At 37.6% G+C, this 20,626-nt stretch overlaps 1 protein-coding gene across 4 annotated transcripts in view; it reads left to right on the top strand.

The window, feature by feature from the left end:
• The window catches only part of MYO5A (myosin VA), a 200,975-nt gene that overhangs the window by 95,042 nt on the left and 85,307 nt on the right, over window positions 1-20,626 (top strand). For all 4 annotated transcript variants that reach the window (XM_082618354.1, XM_082618353.1, XM_082618352.1 and 1 more), the window contains exons 7-12: window positions 1,202-1,283; window positions 1,927-2,034; window positions 4,409-4,515; window positions 15,861-16,126; window positions 16,756-16,837; window positions 20,114-20,254. In XM_082618354.1, the coding sequence (XP_082474480.1) occupies window positions 1,202-1,283; window positions 1,927-2,034; window positions 4,409-4,515; window positions 15,861-16,126; window positions 16,756-16,837; window positions 20,114-20,254 (786 nt within the window). The remainder of the gene's footprint in view (window positions 1-1,201; window positions 1,284-1,926; window positions 2,035-4,408; window positions 4,516-15,860; window positions 16,127-16,755; window positions 16,838-20,113; window positions 20,255-20,626) is intronic.

Genomic DNA, 20,626 nt, shown 5'->3' with positions numbered 1-20,626 from the left:
ACATGTATACTTGAATAGGTCCAAAAAAAAATGTTTAGTAGCCAGAGGAAACAATGAGGGAACTATATATAGATCTAAGAGAAGGTTGAGTCTAAATAGTACAGATTTGATTGATAGGTAGACGATTAAAGGGAAAATGGGTATGGTGACCAGAGGCTAGTAGTGCTTAAGACAAAATGTTAAGGCCTAATCCTTATTGTCTTGTCTAGAAACATTGAAGTAATTCTAGCTGTTCCCCAACCCACAGGGCTATATAATATTGTGGATGTTTGGTTATACCAAAGTGAGTCAAATAGTCAGAAAGAGCATACTTGATATTGTCCTTCATGTACAAAGATGACCAAAGCATTTCTGCAGATCCCCCTGCTTTTCTAGTTGTCTGTGTACTGAAACACCTGACCTCTTGCCTATTCATGCTTGTGGTCATTGGTATATTGTTAATTTGTTTGGTGTATTCTGTGCACTAAACACAGAAAACTAAGTTTTCTTTACCAGACACCAGCCCCTGTTGGGCATCAAACCTGACCTTGGCCTTACTTGCTCTATTCTTCAGTTAACTGAATACACTGCAGAATTCAAGGATATGACAATAGAGTATAATAATATTGTATAACTGTATTTTTAAAGTATATATGTGGAAAAAGACTGTCAGAAAATAGTAAGAAACGATCTTAGAATTGTACATGATTTATTTTCTATTTAAAAAAATTTTTATTGATTTTTAAATATATAAACTAAAATGATAAGGATGATGTAGTGTATTTGTGGATTTCTTACAAACAGCTACAGTAGATATGGCAAAAATGGGATTTTTTTTTTCTAGTCAAAAGTCTTAAGAAGACCATGAATCTAAAAAAATACTGTGAGAAAATATTGAGTGTTGCAGGGAAAAAAATAAAAAGGTTTTAGCTTCCCTCAGAGGCACTGATCTCTTATGACAGTGCCATATAGCAAGCTGTTCACTAGTTCAAAAAGCATTACTATCACGTATATTATTTTGAATGTGACCAACAGATACACACTCACACAGATGCACATAGCTAATAAATCACAAGGTTTAATAATCATAGATATGTATTAGGAAATTTGGGAGAGAACAGTTTATTTCATCAAATGAGTTAATTAAATTTTTATTTTTATGATTGAATTTTCTGGGTTTTAGATTAAAATGCTGTAATTGAAAACTCTTCTTTTTTCAAAGGCAGAAGAGGAGAGAAACTATCATATCTTCTATCAGCTTTGTGCCTCAGCAAAGTTACCTGAATTTAAAATGCTGCGATTAGGTATGAATATAGCACTAGATTTATTGTGCTGGTATTGTCTTATGTTAATTTCTGAGTTCACAAATTTACTTCTTAAAAAGGAGATTATCTCATACTGAAATATTTATAGATGAAATGATAAGAGGCCTACAGTTGGCTTCAAGATAACTCATGGGATGAGGAAGTGGTGAGTGGCTGTATAAAGGGAACAAGATTGGCCTTGAGTTGATACTTGTTTAAGATGAGTGATGAGTACACAAGGGCTCATTATACTAGTTTCTGTACTTTTGTATATGTTTGAAATTTGCCTTGATTAAAAGGAAAAAAAATGTAAAGGAGTTTACGTGGTGGAAATCTATGAGGTTCCATAGGTGGAACTCTATGAAGAAGGGAGTAAAGTGTTTGAAGAAATTATCCTAGCCTGTAGATTGGAATAAAACCTTTAGGAAAGAACTATTCATTTCACAAATTCTACAAACATTTCACTCCATTATTTAATTTTGAGTCTTGTATTAAAATATAACTAAAAACACAGGAAGTCAAATTTCAGACTCTATACACTTTATTGTGCTGTCACTGCCTCTAATTCAGAGTGGACATAAGGGTAGAAGTCAAGGCCTTTTCATAGACTGCAAATCTTTTAAAAATTTTTCCTTAATTGCAGGAGACGCAAATAACTTTCATTACACGAAGCAAGGTGGCAGTCCTGTGATTGAAGGAGTAGATGATGCCAAGGAGATGGTACAAACCAGGCAGGCCTGCACTTTGCTGGGTATGTAATCTTATTCTTGAATTTTTAGAAACAATAGCTTTTTTTTTTTTTGCAGTACACGGGCCTCTCACTATTGTGGCCTCTCCCATTGCGGAGCACAGGCTCCGGACGCGCAGGCTCAGTGGCCATGGCTCACGGGCCCAGCCGCTCCGCGGCATGTAGGATCTCCCCGGACCGGGACACGAACCCGTGTCCCCTGCATCGGCAGGCGGACTCTCAACCACTGCGCCACCAGGGAAGCCCAGCAATAGCTTTTTGACTCAAGCAACCTTTGATTGGAATATTGGCCTAGCTTCATATTAAGTGGTGAGAATTGTTGAGAGATTTAACATTCATTTTCGGTGTTTTGTTTTTAATTTATTTTTAGATTCTTTATAAAACACAGTTGGACAGCAAATGAGTACAGTGTTTCTCTTGGAGGTGATGGGGACTGTACTGAAATTAGGTTATGGTGATGGTTGCACAACTCTGTAAATTTACTAAAAACCATTGAATTGCATATTTTAAATGGATAAATTTTATGGTATGCAAATTATTCCTCAGTAAAGCTATTTAAAACATACATTCAGGGGCTTCCCTGGTGGCTCAGTGGTTAAGAATCCGCCTGCCAATGCTGGGGACACAGGTTCAAGCCCTGGGCTGGGAAGATCCTACATGCCGCGGAACAACTAAGCCTGTGTGCCACAACTACTGAGCCCGCGTGCTGCAACTACTGAAGCCCACATGCCTAGAGCCCGTGCTCCGCAACAAGAGAAGCCACCACAATGAGAAGCCCGCACACCACAACGAAGAGTAGCCCCCGCTCGCCACAACTAGAGAAAGCCCATCCGCAGCAACAAAGACCCAACGCAGCCAAAAATAAAATAAATAAGTTTATTAAAAAAAAATACATTGAGGGCATCAGGGGATGTGGGACTGTTTACTTAAATTTTTACAAAATCTGAAAGCTAGAGCCAAATGAAATGGGTTTCTATACAAAAACTCATGTTTTATAGGATTTTTTTGTGTTTGTTTTTTCGTTTTGGGTGTCTTTTGTGGCCTGGAAATGTGGTTGAGCTGGCTTGGTGACAAAACACTGTATTACCTGTAGTTTATTCTGTTTCTGAAATAGCTCATGTCACTGTCTTGTTTCTGGATTAAAAAAAAATTGATCTACATAAATAAATTGACCTTTAGAAATGTAGTTATATAACTTTTAGTGTTGAATTATTTATTTAAAAGCTTCAGAATATGAATAATTCTCAAGTCATATATTGGTACTTTGAGGAGTAACCTGAGGTGAGTTAATTTAATTTAAAAGCATTGCTAATCAAAGTATGGTCCAGGACCACTATGGAGCTTGCAAAAATTTAGAATCTCAGACCCCGTCTCAGACCTACTAAACCAGAATCTGCATTTTAACCAGATCCATTGGTGATTCATATGCATATTATAGTTTGAGAAACACTGCTTTTCTTCCGGGGCTAATTCTCTTCGTAAATAGAAAATTGCAAATTTGAAAAAGCCATAATGCAGGAGATGGCAGAAACATTCCTTGTAAGATGAACTGTCAATTACTCTGTATATAGTTACATATTTGGAAATCATTTTACTATTTTTACTGGAATATAATTTATATGTAATATTCTGGAAAAATCTTACCTTATTGAAAAATGAAGCCCGAGCTGGTAAAATACCAAGGGCTGTCCAGGTTTCTCATCCTGCCTGATCCTTCAGGTCCTGCTCTAATGCTGCGTTTAGATACTTGCTCATCAGGCTGGGGTGCAACACCAGCCTGAGCGCTTCTAATCTTGGGGTCTCTTTGACTTATAGTTGGTCTGTAGTTAGAAGAAGTAATTAAATAATCTGACTTAAAACAGCCTTATTGGGCTACAACTTGCATTTGGAGTAGAGATAAATAGAAAAGGTAATATTGTTAATGAGATACTTAAATTCAGTGTGTGACAACGATGGTGATAGTTTGTTTAGCACCTACCATGTGCCACATAGTGTGTTAAGTTTACTATGTGCATTTTCTTATTTAATGTTTACAAACTCCCTTTGAGATAGTCCCTATTGTCCCTGTATCTCAAATGAGAAAACAGAAGGATAGAAGGGTGAAGTTACCTGCCAATGTGAGATGGCAGGTCAGGAGCAGAGCCAGGCCTCAAGCTGAGGTCTGTCTCATTCCACAGCCCGTGCTCTCAACCATAATGCTAAAGCGCATTATGTGTTAATGTCAACAAAGATGAAAGTGTTGTTAACTATGACACATTATAATGTCTACAACATCTGGCATTATTCAAGAGTTAAAGATGGACTTAAAATTGTCTGCTATAATTGTTTAGTTCCTGTTCTGAAATTGATCACTTGTTCATTTACTCTGCTGTTTCAGGAATTAGTGAATCTTATCAGATGGGAATTTTCCGAATACTTGCTGGCATCCTTCACTTAGGCAATGTTGGATTTACGTCTCGAGATTCAGACAGCTGCACAATCCCTGTAAGTTCAGAGCAAGCTTCATGTGATGACAGTTGATTTATATTTTAGTTTTGTTGACTCTTTATGGAAACAATGTGTTTGAAGTCTCTCTATTAACTAACATTAGTAACTATCAGAGAGGTAATTATTAGACAGATACACTATGTAGAATAGAATCTTGAATTATAAACAAAGAAATGTGGATTCAGATCCCTGGTGCACAGTGATTGGGGTGGTGGGGGCAGAGGGAGGGGAGGAGAGAACTTGGATATATGTCTGAGCTGTATAAACAGCAGTAGGAAATATTAGATGTGAAAGTTGGACTGGTGAGACTAGAGAGAAGGGCTCATTTGGCCCATGGCTCACATAGCAGAATTGGTAAGTTCATTTGTCTCCTCAGCTGTGGAAATGTAATATGGTTTAAAAGTTACTGAAGAAACTGTTAAAAGTGGTTACTCCTGAGAAGAAGAGTTAGATGGCTGGGGAGATAGGGCGTCTTCACTATGATTTACATATTCTTCCACACGTAGTGATAACTACACACTGAGAATTAAAATTCAGTTCATTTGTTTAAACTGTAACAAAACCTGACAGTCTCAGATTGTTCTCACTGGGCATTTGTGATTTGCAGTATTTTCTGATCACCACCATCAAAGATCACACACATACACACACTCACACTTGCACACATGTACATATGCAGTGTATATTTATTAGGTATTTTTAACTTTATTAAAATGGAGGCAGTTTTAATATAATTCTTTTTCCATCCTGCTTCCTCAAGGAGTATAATAGGAAACAATTTTGAGATTTATGTTTCACTCTTCCGACACCCAAGTTGATATTTGCAAATCTACATGTAGATTAATTCATGTGACTTAAATTTGGGTAAATTAGACTTTAGTTTTGAAATACATGTTTCAGTGTCTCTGCCTGGGTTCAATCCCAACTTTACTATTTACTCTCTGTGTTTTGGGGTGAGTTGCTTAGCTTTTCTGAACCTCAGTTTGCTCATCTGTAAAATGAAAGAGACTTCCTTTTCTAGCAGTTTTGGACTGGTTGCTCTGATTGAGCTTCATGCTGGATAAATTATATTTTAAAATATTTTTAATAAATACATAAGAACTTCTCAGAGGCCATAAACTGAGTGAAAACAGGAACTCAGAGAATGAAGCAGAACTCTGAAGCTAAGACTCACGTGGAGGGCGTTTGCTGAACCCAGTGATGTTGAGCTTCGGTTTTCATAGCCAAATGGGGTGCAGAAGACAAAAAAACAAAGCCTAGGACTCATATAAACAGGGGAACAGGAAGGAAAACTGGCTAAAGCTGAGACCCTAAATGAGGAACTTGCTCACGACACTCTCCAAGAGTACAAAGAAAAAGCAAGTCTCAAAGCTAAGTGGAGGGGGAAAACATAGTTCCCTAAAAATTTATAACAATAAACTGACCCTCACACATACTTCCCAGTCTGATTTCATAGTTCCTGGATGGTCCTCAAAAGCTACATACACAAAACTTAGTTTAAATTGGTCCTGGATTGGTAGTTCCCTGGATGCCCGACAGAAGCAAATACAAATCCACCTTCAATCCAGGACTCAACAGAGTCCCAGAAGAAAAGTTACAAGAAATATTGGCTCACAGTCAAAAATCTCAAATCCCATGATAAAACAAAATAGAGCTAGGTGAAACAACAGAGAGCAGAGTCAAACCTACTAATAATGCTGAAAGAAATTAACAGCATATTTGACACAACTGAGTAGGGAAGTGATGAGCTGGAAGACAGAAGTGAAGAAATGGTCCAAAATGCAAGATGGGCCCCAAGCTGGAGCCCTTAACAATAGTTAAAAGAGACGAAGGATGGAGTAATAAAATCTAATTTTAATATAATGAGAATTCCTAAGGGAGAGAAAGAAGAGAATGAGCCAGACATAATGTTTGAAGAGGTAATTACTTACTAACAAATTTCAGAACCTGTGAAAATGACACTACACCACAGATTTGGAAAGGCAAAAAAATCCCAGTTAGGATAAATAAAAAGAAATCCACACCTAGGCACACCATAATGCTACCACAGGTGAAGAGAAAAATCTTAAAACAGGAGAGAAATAAGACATACTACTCTTGAAGTAGCCATTAAACTGATAGTTCACTTCCCAACTGCAGTAGTAGGAGCCAGAAAACAGGGGACTATCATCAGTGTTCTAGAGTAAATAACTACTAACTTAGAACTGTATATCCAGTAAAGATATCTTTCTACAATGAGGAAAATAACAGAGGTGTTTTCAGACAAATAGAAACTTGTGAGAATTTGTCACCAATAGGCCCTCACTAAAGGAAATATTAAAAGACATAGTTTAGGCAGAAGGAAACTGATCCCAGATACAAGATCTAAAATTCCAGAAGAATTGGTGAATCAATAAACTAGTAAAGGGCTTCCCTGGTGGCGCAGTGGTTGGGAATCCGCCTGCCAAAGCAGGGGACACAGGTTTGAGCCCTGGTCCGGGAAGATCCCACATGCCGCGGAGCAGCTAGGCCCATGAACCACAACTACTGAAGCCCGTGCACCTAGAGCCCATGCTCTGCAACGGGAGAGGCCACCACAATGAGAGGCCCTCGCACCATGGCAGGGAGTGGCCTCAGCTCGCCACAACTGGAGAGGGCCCACACGTAGCAGCGAAGACCCAACGCAGCGATAAATAAATAAATAAATAAATAAATAAATAAATAAATAAATAAATATTAAAAAAAAATAAACTAGTAAAGTATGGGCAAATGTAGATAAAATTTGATTAATTAAAAGAATAATAATAATGACTAGTGTATTGGGCCACAAAATACTTATTCATTACAAAGGGAAAGGTAGTGGAGAAACCTGGCAGATGCTCCCTTAACCAAGCAACCAGTCAGCATCACATGAGTTCTGATGCAGCACCCTGAGGAAGGTGCCACATCACTTCTCTAGCATTCCTGCCAAAAAGGCATGGCCCGAATCTGAGGCAACATCATATAGACCCAAACTGAGAGACATACTATTCTTCTAAAATGTCAAGTTCTCAAAAGACAAAAAAAAAGAGTGAAGAGCTATTTAAATTAAAGGTGATTAATGAAACAAGATGACTAAATTCAATGTATAAACCTAGATTGGATCCTGGACCATAGAAATGTGCCCCGCCCCCCCCCCCCCCCCAGCCTGCCCTCAGAGGACATTATTAGGTCAATCAGCAAAATTTGAATTAGATCTGCCAGCTAGGTAATAGGGTTGTATCATTGCTAATTTCCTGATTTTACTGACTATACTATAGTTATATAAGATAATGTCTTTGGATTTTAGGAAATGAACAGTGAAATATTTAGAACCAAAAGAGCATCATGTTTGTAACATGCTCTCAGAAGGTTCTGAAAAAATAACATGTATGTATATGTACGTGAAAGAGTGAGAAAGAAAGAGAATGATGCAAGCAAACTCGGTAAAATATTACTATTTAGGGAATCTGGGTGAAGGGAATTCTTAGTACTCTTCTTGCAACTTTTCTGTTAGTCTGAAATTAGTTCAAAATAAAAAGTTAAAAAAAAATAAAGTGAATCACCAGCCCCTCCTTCCCCGCAAAAAGATGGAACTAAAGTCCTGGATAACAAAGCTTATAGACTGGGATGGAGTGTTTGGAGTTCGTGTTAGTTAATTACACTAAGTTAACTAATGTAACTTAATGCTTCTATCATAAAAATAGAAACAGAAGGTAAACCTTTTAAACTAGTAGAGAGAAAAATTAACTGAAAAAAATAATCCAAACATAGCAAGAGAGGTAGAGAAAATTTTAGAAAAGGTGGGACAAGTAAAGGCACAAAAGAAGGTAGAAATAATTACAGATGAACCAATGTTTCAGCTAATATGGATTGTCAGACTGGTTTTAGAATTCAGGTATGTACTTTTGAAAGATGCATTCCTAAAACATAAAGGTACAGATAGTTCAAAAGTAAAAGGTTTAGAAAACACACACCATAATAGCTAGAAAAAAACTGGCAGACCTGTATTGATACTGGACAAAACAGACTTTGAGGCCAAAAGCAATACTGGAGATAGAGTCACTATGTGTTTTTTTTTTTTGAATTTTATTTATTTTTTTGTACAGCAGGTTCTTATTAGTCATCCATTTTATACATATCAGTGTATACATGTCAATCCCAATCTCCCAATTCATCACACACACACACACACCCTGCCACTGTGCCCCCTTGGTGTCCATACATTTGTTCTCTGCATCTGTGTCTCAATTTCTGCCTTGCAAACTGGTTCATCTGTATCATTTTTCTAGGTTCCACATATATGCATTAATATATATTTGTTTTTCTCTTTCTGACTTACTTCACTCTGTATGACAGTCTCTAGATCCATCCACATCTCTACAAATGACCCAATTTCGTTCTTTTTTATGGCTGAGTAATATTCCATTGTATATATGTACCACATCTTCTTTATCCATTCATCTGTTGATGGGCATTTAGGTTGCTTCCATGTCCTGGCTATTGTAAATAGTGCTGCAATGAACATTGGGGTACATGTGTCTTTTTGAATTATGGTTTTCTCAGGGTGTATGCCCAGTAGTGGGATTGCTGGGTCATATGGTAATTCTATTTTTAGTTTTCTAAGGAACCTCCATACTGTTCTCCATTGTACCTGTATCAATTTACATTCCCACCAACAGTACAACAGTACAAAACCCTCTCCAGCATTTGTTGTTTGTAGATTTTCTGATGATGCCCATTCTAACTGGTGTAAGGTGATACCTCATTGTAGATTTGATTTACATTTCTCTAATAATTAGTGATGTTGAGCAGCTTTTCATGTGCTTCTTGGCCATCTGTTTGTCTTCTTTGGAGAAATGTCTATTTAGGTCTTCTGCCCACTTTTATATTGGGTTGTTTACTTTTTTAATATTGAGCTGCATGAGCTTTTTATATATTTTGGAGATTAATCCTTTCTCTGTTGATTCGTTTGCAAATATTTTCTTCCATTCTGAGGGTTGTCTTTTGGTCTTGTTTGTAGTTTCCTTTGCTGTGCAAAAACTTTGAAATTTCATTAGGTCCCATTTGTTTATTTTTGTTTTTATTTCCATTACTCTAGGAGGTGGACCAAAAAAGCTGTTGCTGTGATTTATGTCAAAGAGTGTTCTTCCTATGTTTTCCTCTAAGAGTTTATAGTGTCTGGTCTTACATTTAGGTCTCTAATCCATTTTGAGTTTATTTTTGTGTATGGGGATAGGGAGTGTTCTAATTTCATTCTTTTACATGTAGCTGTCCAGTTCTCCCAGCACCACTTATTGAAGAGACGGTCTTTTCTCTATTGTATATCCTTGCCTCCTTTGTCATAGATTAGTTGACCATAGGTGTGTGGGTTTATCTCTGGGCTTTCTATGCTGTGTTCCATTGATCTATATTTCTGTTTTTATGCCAGTACCATATTATCTTGATTACTGTAGCTTTGTAGTATAGTCTGAAGTGCAGGAGCCTTATTCCTCCAGCTCAGTTTTTTTCCCTCAAGACTGCTTTGGCTATTTGGGGTCATTTGTGTCTCCATACAAATTTTAAGATTTTTTATTCTAGTTCTGTAAAAATTGCCATTGGTAATTTGATGGGGATTGCACTGAATCTGTAGATCGCTTTGGGTAGTATAGTCATTTTCACAATATTGATTCTTCCAATCCAAGAACATGGTATATCTCTTCATCTGTTGGTATCATCTTTAATTTCTTTCATCAGTGTCATATAATTTTCTGCATACAGGTCTTTTGTCTCCCTAGGTAGGTTTATTCCTAGGTATTCTATTCTTTTTGTTGCAAATGGGAGTGTTTCCTTAATTTTGCTTTCAGATTTTTCATCATTAGTGTATAGGAATGCAAGAGATTTCTGTGCATTAAATTGGTATCCTGCAACTTTACCAAATTCATTGATTAGCTCTAGTAGTTTTCTGGTGGCATCTTTTTCTCTACGTATAGTATCATGTCATCTGCAAACAGTGACAGTTTTACTTCTTTTCCAATTTTATGCCTTTTATTTCTTTCTCTTCTCTGATTGCTGTGGCTAGGAATTCGAAAACTATGTTGCATAATAGTGGTGAGAGTGGACATCCTTGTCTCGTTCCTGATCTGAGAGGAAATGCTTTCAGTTTTTCACCATAGAGAATGATGTTTGCTGTGGGTTTGTTGTATATGGCCTTTATTATGTTGAGGTAGGTTCCCTCTGTGCCTACTTTCTGGAGAGTTTTTATCATAAATGGGTGTTGAATTTTGTCAAAAGCTTTTTCTGCATCTATTGAGATGATCATGTGGTTTTTAGTTTTCAATTTGTTAATATGGTGTATCACATTGATTGATTTCCGTACATTGAAGAATCCTTGCATCCCTGGGATAAATCCCACTGGATCATGCTGTATGATCCTTTTAATGTGTTGTTGGATTCTGTTTGCTAGTATTTTGTTGAGGATTTTTACATCTATATTCATCAGTGATATTGGTCTGTAATTTCCTTTTTTTTGGTAGTATCTTTGTCTGCTTTTGGTATCAGGGTGATGGTGGTCTCACAGAATGAGTTTGGGAGTGTTCCTTCCTCTGCAATTTTTTGGAAGAGTTTGAAAAGGATGAGTGTTAGTTCTTCTCTAAATGTTTGATAGAATGCACCTGTGAAGCCATCTGGTCCTGGACTTTTGTTTGTTGGAAGATTTTTAATCACAGTTTCAATTTCATTACTTGTGATTGGTCTGTTCATATTTTCTGTTTCTTCCTGGTTCAGTCTTGGAAGGTTATACCTCTCTCAGAATTTGTCCATTTCTTCCAGGTTGTCCATTTTATTGGCATAGAGTTGCTTGTAGTAGTCTCTTAGGATGCTTTGTATTTCTGTGGTGTCTGTTGTAACTTCTTCTTTTTCATTTCTAATTTTAATGATTTGAGTCCTCTCCCTCTTTTTCTTGATGAGTCTGGCTACTGGTTTATCAATTTGGTTTATCTTCTCAAAGAACCAGCTTTTAGTTTTATTGATCTTTGCTATTGTTTTATTTGTTTCTATTTCATTTATTTATGCTCTGATATTTATGATTTCTTTCCTTCTAATAACTTTGGGTTTTGTTTGTTCTTCTTTCTCTAGTTCCTTTAGGTGTAAGGTTAGATTGTTTATTTGAGATATTTGTTGTTTCTTGAGGTAGGATTGTATTGCTATAAACTTCCCTCTTAGAACTGCTTTTGCTGCATCCCATAGGTTTTGGATCATTGTGTTTTCAATGTCATTTGTCTCTAGGTATTTTTTGATTTCCTCTTTGATTTCTTCAGTGATCTCTTGGTTATTTAGTAAAGTATTGTTTAGCCTCCACGTGTTTGTGTTTTTGATGTTCTTTTCCCTGTAATTGATTTCTAATCTCATAGCGTTGTGGTCAGAAAAGATGCTTGATATGATTTCAGTTTTCTTAAATTTACTGAGGCTTGACTTGTGACCCAAGATGTGATCAATCCTGGAGAATATTCTGTGTGCACTTGAGAAGAAAGTGTAATCTGCTGTTTTTGGATGGAATGTCCTATAAATATCAATTAATCTGTCTGGTCTGTTGTGTCATTTAAAGCTTCTGTTTCCTTATTAATTTTCTGTTTTCATGATCTGTCCATTGGTGTAAGTGAGGTGTTAAAGTCCCCCAGTATTATTTTGTTACTGTCGATTTCCTGACAAATAACATACAAGGGGACTCCCATAAGGTTAACAGCTGATTTCTCAGCAGAAACTCTACAAGCCAGAAGGGAGTGGCATGACATATCTAAAGTGATGAAAGGGAAGAAACTAAAACCAAGATGACTCTACCCGGCAAGGATCTCATTCATATTCGATGGAGAAATCAAAAGCTTTACAGACAAGCAAAAGCTAGGAGAATTCAGCAACCACCAAACCAGCTCTACAACAAATGCTAAAGGAACTTCTCTAAGTGGGAAACACAAGAGAAGAAAAGGACCTACCAAAACAAACCCTAAACAATTAAGAAAATGGTAATAGGAACATACATATCGATAATTACCTTAAACGTGAATGGAATAATGCTCCAACCAAAAGACAGAGGCTCGCTGAATGAATACAAAAACAAGACCCATATACATGCTGTCTACAAGAGACTCACTTCAGACCTAGGGACACATACAGACTGAAACTTAGGGGATGGAAAAAGATATTCCATGCAAATGGAAATCAAAAGAAAGCTGGAGTAGCAATACTCATATCAGATAAAACAAACTTTAAAATAAATGTTACAAGAGACAAGGAAGGACACTACATAATGATCAAGGGATCAATCCAAGAAGAAGATATAACAATTATAAATATATATGCACCCAACATAGGAGCACCTCGATACATAAGGCAACTGCTAACAGCTATAAAAGATTTTTCCCTTGCTGCTTTCAATAATTTTTCTTTGTCTTTAATTTTTGCTAATTTGATTACTGTGTGTCTAGGCATGTTTCTCCTTGGGTTTATCCTGTATGGGACTCTCTGTGCTTCCTCGACTTGGGGCTATTTCCTTTCCCATGTTAGGGAATTTTTCAACTATAATCTCTTCAAATATTTTCTCAGGTTCTTTCTCTCTCTCTTCCCCTTTTGGGACCCCTATAATGCGAATCTTGTTGTGTTTAATGTTGTCCCAGAGGTCTCTTAGGCTCTCTTCATTTCTTTTCATTCTTTTTTCTTGATTCTGTTCTGCAACAGTGAACTCCACCATTCTGTCTCCCAGGTCACTTATCTACTCTTCTGCCTCAGTTATTCTGCTATTGATTCCTTCTAATGTAGTTTTCAGTTCAGTTATTGTATTGTTCATCTCTGTTTGTTCTTTAATTCTTCTAGGTCTTTGTTAAACATTTCTTGCATCTTCTCGATCTTTGCCTCCATTCTTTTTCTGCGGTCCTGGATCATCTTCACTATCATTATTTTTGTTATATATTTTTAACATCTTTATTAGAGTATAATTGCTTTACAATGGTGTGTCAGTTTCTGCTTTATAACAAAGTGAATCAGTTATACATATACATATGTCCCCATATCTCTTCCCTCTTGCATCTCCCTCCCTCCCACCCTCCCTATCCCACCCGTCTAGGTGGTCACAGAGCACCGAGATGATCTCCCTGTGCTATGCTGCTGCTTCCCACTACCTATCTATTTTACGTTTGGTAGAGTCCATGTGTCCGTGTCACTCTCTCACTTTGTCCCAGCTTACCCTTCCCCCTCCCCATGTCCTCAAGTCCACTCTCTAGTAGATCTGCATCTTTATTCCCATTTTGCCCCTAGGTTCTTCTGACCATTTTCTTTCTTTTTTTTTTTTTTTTTTTAGATTCCATGTATATGTGTTAGCATACGGTATTTGTTTTTCTTTTTCTGACTTACTTCACTCTGTATGACAGTCTCTAGGTCCATCCACCTCGCTACAAATAACTCAGTTTCATTCTTTTTTGTGGCTGAGTAATATTCCATTGTGTATATATGCCACATCCCTGCATAGCACAGGGAGATCAGCACGGTGCTTTGTGACCACCTAGAGGGTTGGGATAGGGAGGGTGGGGTGGAGGGAGATGCAAGAGAGAAGAGATTTGGGGACATATGTATATGTATAACTGATTCACTTTGTTATAAAGCAGAAACTGACACACCATTGTAAAGCAATTATACTCTAATAAAGTTGTTAAAAAAAAAAGACACATCTATCCTAGTGGGATATTACTGACCTCTCTAAATTATTGATAGGTAAAGAAGTCCAAAAATTAGTTTAGTTATAGAAAATTTAAACAAAACAGTTAACAGCATTGATCTAATAGAACAATGTGGTAACGCCATTCAAATAGAATGTTTAGAGAATGCTGATGCACTTTTAAATGATGTCACACGATTCATATATATAAATGAATGAAATAAGCTGCTTATTTCAGGGAGTTGATCCATGTTGTTGGTAATGGTGCTGGTTTGTATCTGAAGTGATTACTTGGGAGGAGGGGAGATGAAAGAAGGAAGGGACTGCTTCAGTGGGAAGGGTCAGGGGATGAGGATGTCAGGAGACCCGGGTTGTAATGGCAATTCTGACATAAACTTGTTGTGTGATTTTTTTAAAAAAATATTTATTTATTTATTTGGCTGTGCCGGGTCTTAGTTGTGGCATGCGGGATCTGTACTTGCGGCATGCGAACTCTTAGTTGCTGCATGTGGGGTCTAGTTCCCTGACTAGGGATCAAACCTGAGCCTCCTGCATTGGGAGCGTGGAGGCTTAGCCACTGGACCACCAGGGAAGTCCCTGGTTGTGGGATTTTCAACAAAGTATTCTCTTGTATCTTATTTCCTCATTTGTAAATTGGAGATAAGAGTGTTCACCCTACCTATTCCCCAGGAATGTTATCAGATGCAGTTGAAACGTGTGAGTGAAGATGTTGAAAAATATAATGCACTAACATGGGTTAAATTAAACAAGTATTTACTGAATGCCTATTCATGCAAAGCCTATGGAAGACAGCTGTAGGGGATACAGGGATCCCTGTAGGTGATACAGGGGATGCTTAGATTAGAGATTCTAGTCTAAAAAGTCACACAAATAACCATCAGGTTAACTGTTTATAACCCTTCAGTACCCCACCCGCCATGGGCCCCCATTGCTCTTAGCAGAAAGACCAGCCATAGTATAGCCTCTGGCTTCATCTCATACATTTTCTCCCTCACTCAGCTTCAATCCCTCACATCTCTGGTTTCCCTCCCACAGGACTTTTATACCAGATGTCCCCTCAGCTTGGAAGACCCTTTCACCAAGTTAACACCTTTTCATCCTTCAGATCTCAACTCCATTTCTCAAGGCCCTGTCTCCTGCCTCCCTCAATAGAGCATTCTCCTTTCACATGGCATCTTAGTATAGTGTCCTCCTTTGTAGTAATTTTAATTTTAGGGAGCAATCATTTAGTTAACACCTATTTCCCCTAGTGACTCTTAAGTTCTAGGAGGACAGGGTACAGGTCTGTTTTTGTTTGCTAGCATATAATAGACGCTCAGTAAACATTTGTAGACAAGCTGACTCGTTTTCTGACTGACTGAATGAATGAATGTGCCTGACGAGAGATCCGAACAAGTACTCTCAGGAAACAAAGGAAGAGGTAATTTTAAAAATGAGCCCAAGAAGAGATTACAAAGTGCTGCCTAGATGCTGGTTTGATGGATGATTGTGATTATCACTGATAAGCTTCAGGTGATCTTCTTGTTTGTTATAACAAAGAAATTGCTGGGTTTTAATTGTTACCTCTTTGTTAGTATTTTTTAGTAAATTTTTGCTTAATTGATCTGGTCCTAGGAAATAACCCATTCTCTTTTGGCAGCCCAAGCATGAACCTCTCAGCATCTTCTGTGACCTCATGGCTGTGGACTTTGAGGAGATGTGTCACTGGCTCTGCCATCGGAAGCTGGCTACTGCCACGGAGACATACATCAAGCCCATCTCCAAGCTGCAGGCCACGAATGCCCGTGATGCATTGGCCAAGCACATCTATGCCAAGCTCTTTAACTGGATTGTAGATCATGTCAATCAGGTTCTCCATTCTGCTGTCAAACAGCACTCTTTTATCGGCGTGCTGGACATTTATGGGTAAGTGTATTTGGCTTAGTGGTCTGAGCATTTCTTTCTAGAGACTATCTAGTAACCCTAAGTGGGTATTTGATTATGTTTCCTACTGGTGAGGAGAAGGGAAAATTAGAAGAGAATTTTTAAAAGTCTAATTTCATTTGCTAGTTTGCCTTCTCTGGGTACCTTTCTTTAATGTTAATACCCTTCCTGTACATTTGCACTTTACGATGCCTTTTTCATTACCTGGTTCAGTTTTTCAAAAGAGTGTATGAAATTTCTATTCCCCATTCCTTTCTATGTGTATATAGACACTATGCATCTGTGACCTGACAAGAGCAATGGCTTTATCGTAACTCTGATTGTTCCCTACTTGAGGATGAATATGCCGTCCAAAGCGTATACTGTTAGACACGTCCGTAAGCTGCAGCCTTTAAAAAATCTTTCTGCCACCTGGCTGATGCTTATCTGCTGGGTACATATTTCATGTTACTGAGTTACAAACCCTTATTTATCTTCACTGATGTGGAAAGAAAGTTTCACCATGTTGGGGAATTTCCTATTTCTTTCTTTCTGATTTGCACATTTTGAATATTTTTTTAAAGTTATTTCTTCCTTTTTCTCCTCTTCCCATATTACTTTTGGTTTTACAGATTTGAAACATTTGAGATAAATAGTTTTGAACAGTTCTGCATAAATTATGCAAATGAAAAACTACAGCAACAATTCAATATGGTAAGAATTTTCTTGCTTGAATAATATTCTACCAGAAATTATTCTCTCAAATTCCTAGTATGTGTTTAAAGTTTGGTTCCAGAAATGAAGTTGTGAATTACAATTATTATCTATGGTTTAAAACAGCTAAACTGCTGAGGAATTTAGGATTAGTAAATGCTGCAACCTTGGAAAGATGTTTATGGTCCAGATTGGATTCAAGGTCATCCTTGGATTGCTGTCTGAGAATAGTGAAAACTTGGTCCAAATAAATTGAGAGAGGGAAGCCGAAAGTGTGTTAAGTAGTAATATAGGGGGTGTAAAACTTTGATCCCAGGGATATCCTTCAGTTGGTCATTCCTGAGGCTAACTATATGTGGAGTTATGACTATCTTAACTCTTACTTGCTGTATTAGCAAGAGGTCAGAACAAGAAAGCCAGGACATACTCTCTTTTCTACATATATATCAATAAATCAATAGATAATGTTTCAAATGAATAAATAAAAAAATAGCTGGTAAGCATATTCTTTAGAGGTAAATATCAGAAGAAATAGCTGAGGGAGTTAAAAATGGTCACTTCCAGGGAATGAGACTGGGGTTGGGGAGGGATAGGACAAGGGATTGTTGCTTGTCATCATAAAACCTTTAAACTATTTCATTTTCAAAAAATATTGCATGTACTTTGATAAAAATTTGGACCACCTTTATTTAGCAAATTAAGCTACTTAGTACAGTGAAATAATGTAGAGGTGATCTTAAAATCTTAGGCTTATGACTGTTTCTACAAGAATGTATTTTGCATCTCTGCATAAGGAACATTAATAAAAACCTATCAGAGACTAAATTGAGCTTTATTTTTTCTCAAGGTTTTCCTGAGTTTCTTAATATTTTAATCAATGGCACAGCCTTCTGTTCTTTCCCAGTATATTTTGGCACAAGGTGACTAGAAGTATAAGGAACCAGTGCCAGCCTTATTAAGGACTGGCTAATTTGTTTGTTTCTCAAAGACCTCATATCTCTGCATGTGTGTTTCTGACTCTCTCCTTTCTCTTTCCCTCTTTCTGTCTCTATCCATCTGTTTCTCCTCTCTCTCTCTCTCTCTCTCTCACACACACACACACACACACACACACACACACTGCATCTTAGCCTCTCTCTGCACAACTGCTCCACTCCCTCTTATCGGATGGCATATATTTTTATTTTGTATATATTTTGTCAAGGTTTCTGCTTCCTCACTCACCTCACACTTGCTGTGAACCAAGCAGTGGTTGGAATGCTCCCATCCTCTTAACTTGTTTAACTCTCATTCATCTTGACTTCTTTCAGCATCAGCTTCCACTGTTAATTGCCTGTTTCCTAGTTCTTATACCCGAGAAACAGAATTTGATTAACCCAGTTCATTCGTTCATCAGAGATCTCTGGCACTTGACTAGCTGTGACTAGGAGCCTGGGGCCTCACAATAAAGAATTTGGTGCTTAGGGCTGCTCCCTCAGCAGGGGCTGTGGGTAGGGCAGTGGGCAGGAGAAACATGGTGATTGGCAGGTTCAGTGCTTGGAGGCATTACCTTATCCACCAAGGATCTCTTGCCATATTGAACCTCATGCCCACCTGTCATTTTGGCAAATTGAGAATTGAAAATTTTTGAGGCCCCATGGATTTTGCCAAACTAAACATAGAGATTGTATGAGAAACAGGCTCTAAAGTTTGGAGCAGTGTTTTTGTTGTCAATGTGGAAACTGCACTGCATGTAACTTAATGAATTTAAAAAAAGATAAGGCTCATTGTTTTGGAAATTATTGGTACCATCAGACAGGGCATCTTGCTGACACATGGTGCCCTATTTGCTTTCTCATTAATCAAAAGAACAGAAGAAATTTGCTTTCTAATTAACATGACATAAATATTCATATGGATGACACGTTTGGTTGTTGTTGTTTTTAACTAAAGCTTTTGCAGCTGGTTAGACTATAAATCCTGTAAATGAGCCAAGAGCAGCATTATAATAAGTGGAGAATAAAGTGGAAAAGTTCTAGATGTGTGAAGAGAGTAAAGCATCAGAAATCTTGGTAACCCCTAAGTTTCATGGGGTTTTGGGTTCTAGGAAATATATGTTGTCTGGTAATAGCCACAGAGGGCTTATCTTCCCAGAAAAGTTGCAAGATGTGTGAAATGAACCAAGGTGACAAAGGAGACAAGAAAGAAAGTAGAACCCTCCAAGAACAAATGAGTAGAGGTCATTAGCATCTGCAGAGACTAGAATTTATGGGTTGGCTTCATTGGCTGTGCAACTTGAAGCAGGAGCTGTAGCAGTGGTTGGATTGCCCTTCCCTCCTGGACCAACTTAACTACCTTTCACTGAAGAACTCAGATCACACATCCCTTCCTCAAGGAAGCCTTCCCTTGCCACCCTGTATCTAACCTGGATAAGGACTCCTGCTCTCATAGCTCGCCATTATTTTCCTCTGGAACATTATTACAGTTTGTAATTATATTTCTTGTGATTACTTGATTTCTGTTTCTCCCACTAGTCTTCAAAGTCCATGAGGACAGAGCCCATGTCTGTTTTGCTAATGGTATGCAGTGACTGGCGTAGGATAGGCAGTCAATACATATTTCTGCTAAATGCTTCAGCCATTGCTTCTCAATGGAGATGAGAAGCATTTAGCAGAAATAGCGATGGATTCATAGTGGTTGCAGCTGCTTGCAGATTTGGATGTAGAAGCCAGAAAAGTGAGCCATAGACTCCCTGACTGTGGAGGACAATCAAGGCAGACACAAAAGACCAACTGTTAATCTAATTCTGAGACACATGAACTTCAACACCACAGTCCCTTAAGAGAATTACTTTGTTATGCTGTAAGCATCACCCAGAATGTTTCAGTAGTCTGGAGGGCATCCTCTCTGCATAGTTGTTCAAGGCCAGCTAAGGTATTTCTGTGCCCATGTGGTCAGCAGCACTGTGCAATAATTTAAGGGACCAAAAAGTATATAGTGCAGTTTGGGATATATATCAAAAAATCAAAAAGACTGCCATATTTATCAGCTATTTAAGTATTCACATACTTAGATTTTCTTGTTTGCCGAAAATCCTATATTGCTGAGGTTTTACCGTCTATGGTTTATATTTGCTTTCTTATTTTGTTCTTTGCATGTAAATCATGCTTCTCCAAGATTGTTGCTAGAAGCCATTGACTATCTCAAATTATGTTGGTATCCTTTTATAAATGTTTCTTGACTAACATTATTTATGGCAATGATGCAGTAATGCCAGTTTTTTCTTGTTCATTTCAGCATGTCTTCAAATTAGAACAAGAGGAATATATGAAAGAACAAATTCCATGGACACTCATAGATTTTTATGATAATCAGCCTTGCATTAATCTTATAGAATCTAAACTGGGCATTCTAGATTTGCTGGATGAGGAATGCAAGGTAAGTATGATTTTCTGATGTACTTAGTATATGAAAATTGATACATCAAGGTCAAATGGTAAATGGGTTTAAGCAGAGATTCACTAGTATACCATGAGGTGCCATGGTGGCAACAAGTGGAGGTCACCCTAACTTGCATTCTGAAGGGTCACTAGACCCAAAGAGTTCAAAATACATTTGAAACTAGGAGAATCTCCCTTCTCATTGGCATTAGATACAACTACTACCAATTTTAGCCACTTTTGTTATTGATATGCTTATATTTGGTACTTTCTGTTCAGTGGTATATGATATAGTTAAAGAAATGCAAGAAATTGTACAAAAGGCATTTTGAATAACAGTTCTAAATATCCATAATTTTAAAATTGACTA

This window comes from Mesoplodon mirus, assembly GCF_964341445.2.
Source record: "Mesoplodon mirus genome assembly, chromosome: 4".
Lineage (NCBI taxonomy): Eukaryota > Metazoa > Chordata > Mammalia > Artiodactyla > Ziphiidae > Mesoplodon > Mesoplodon mirus.
This window is presented reverse-complemented; position numbering and strand designations above follow the sequence as displayed.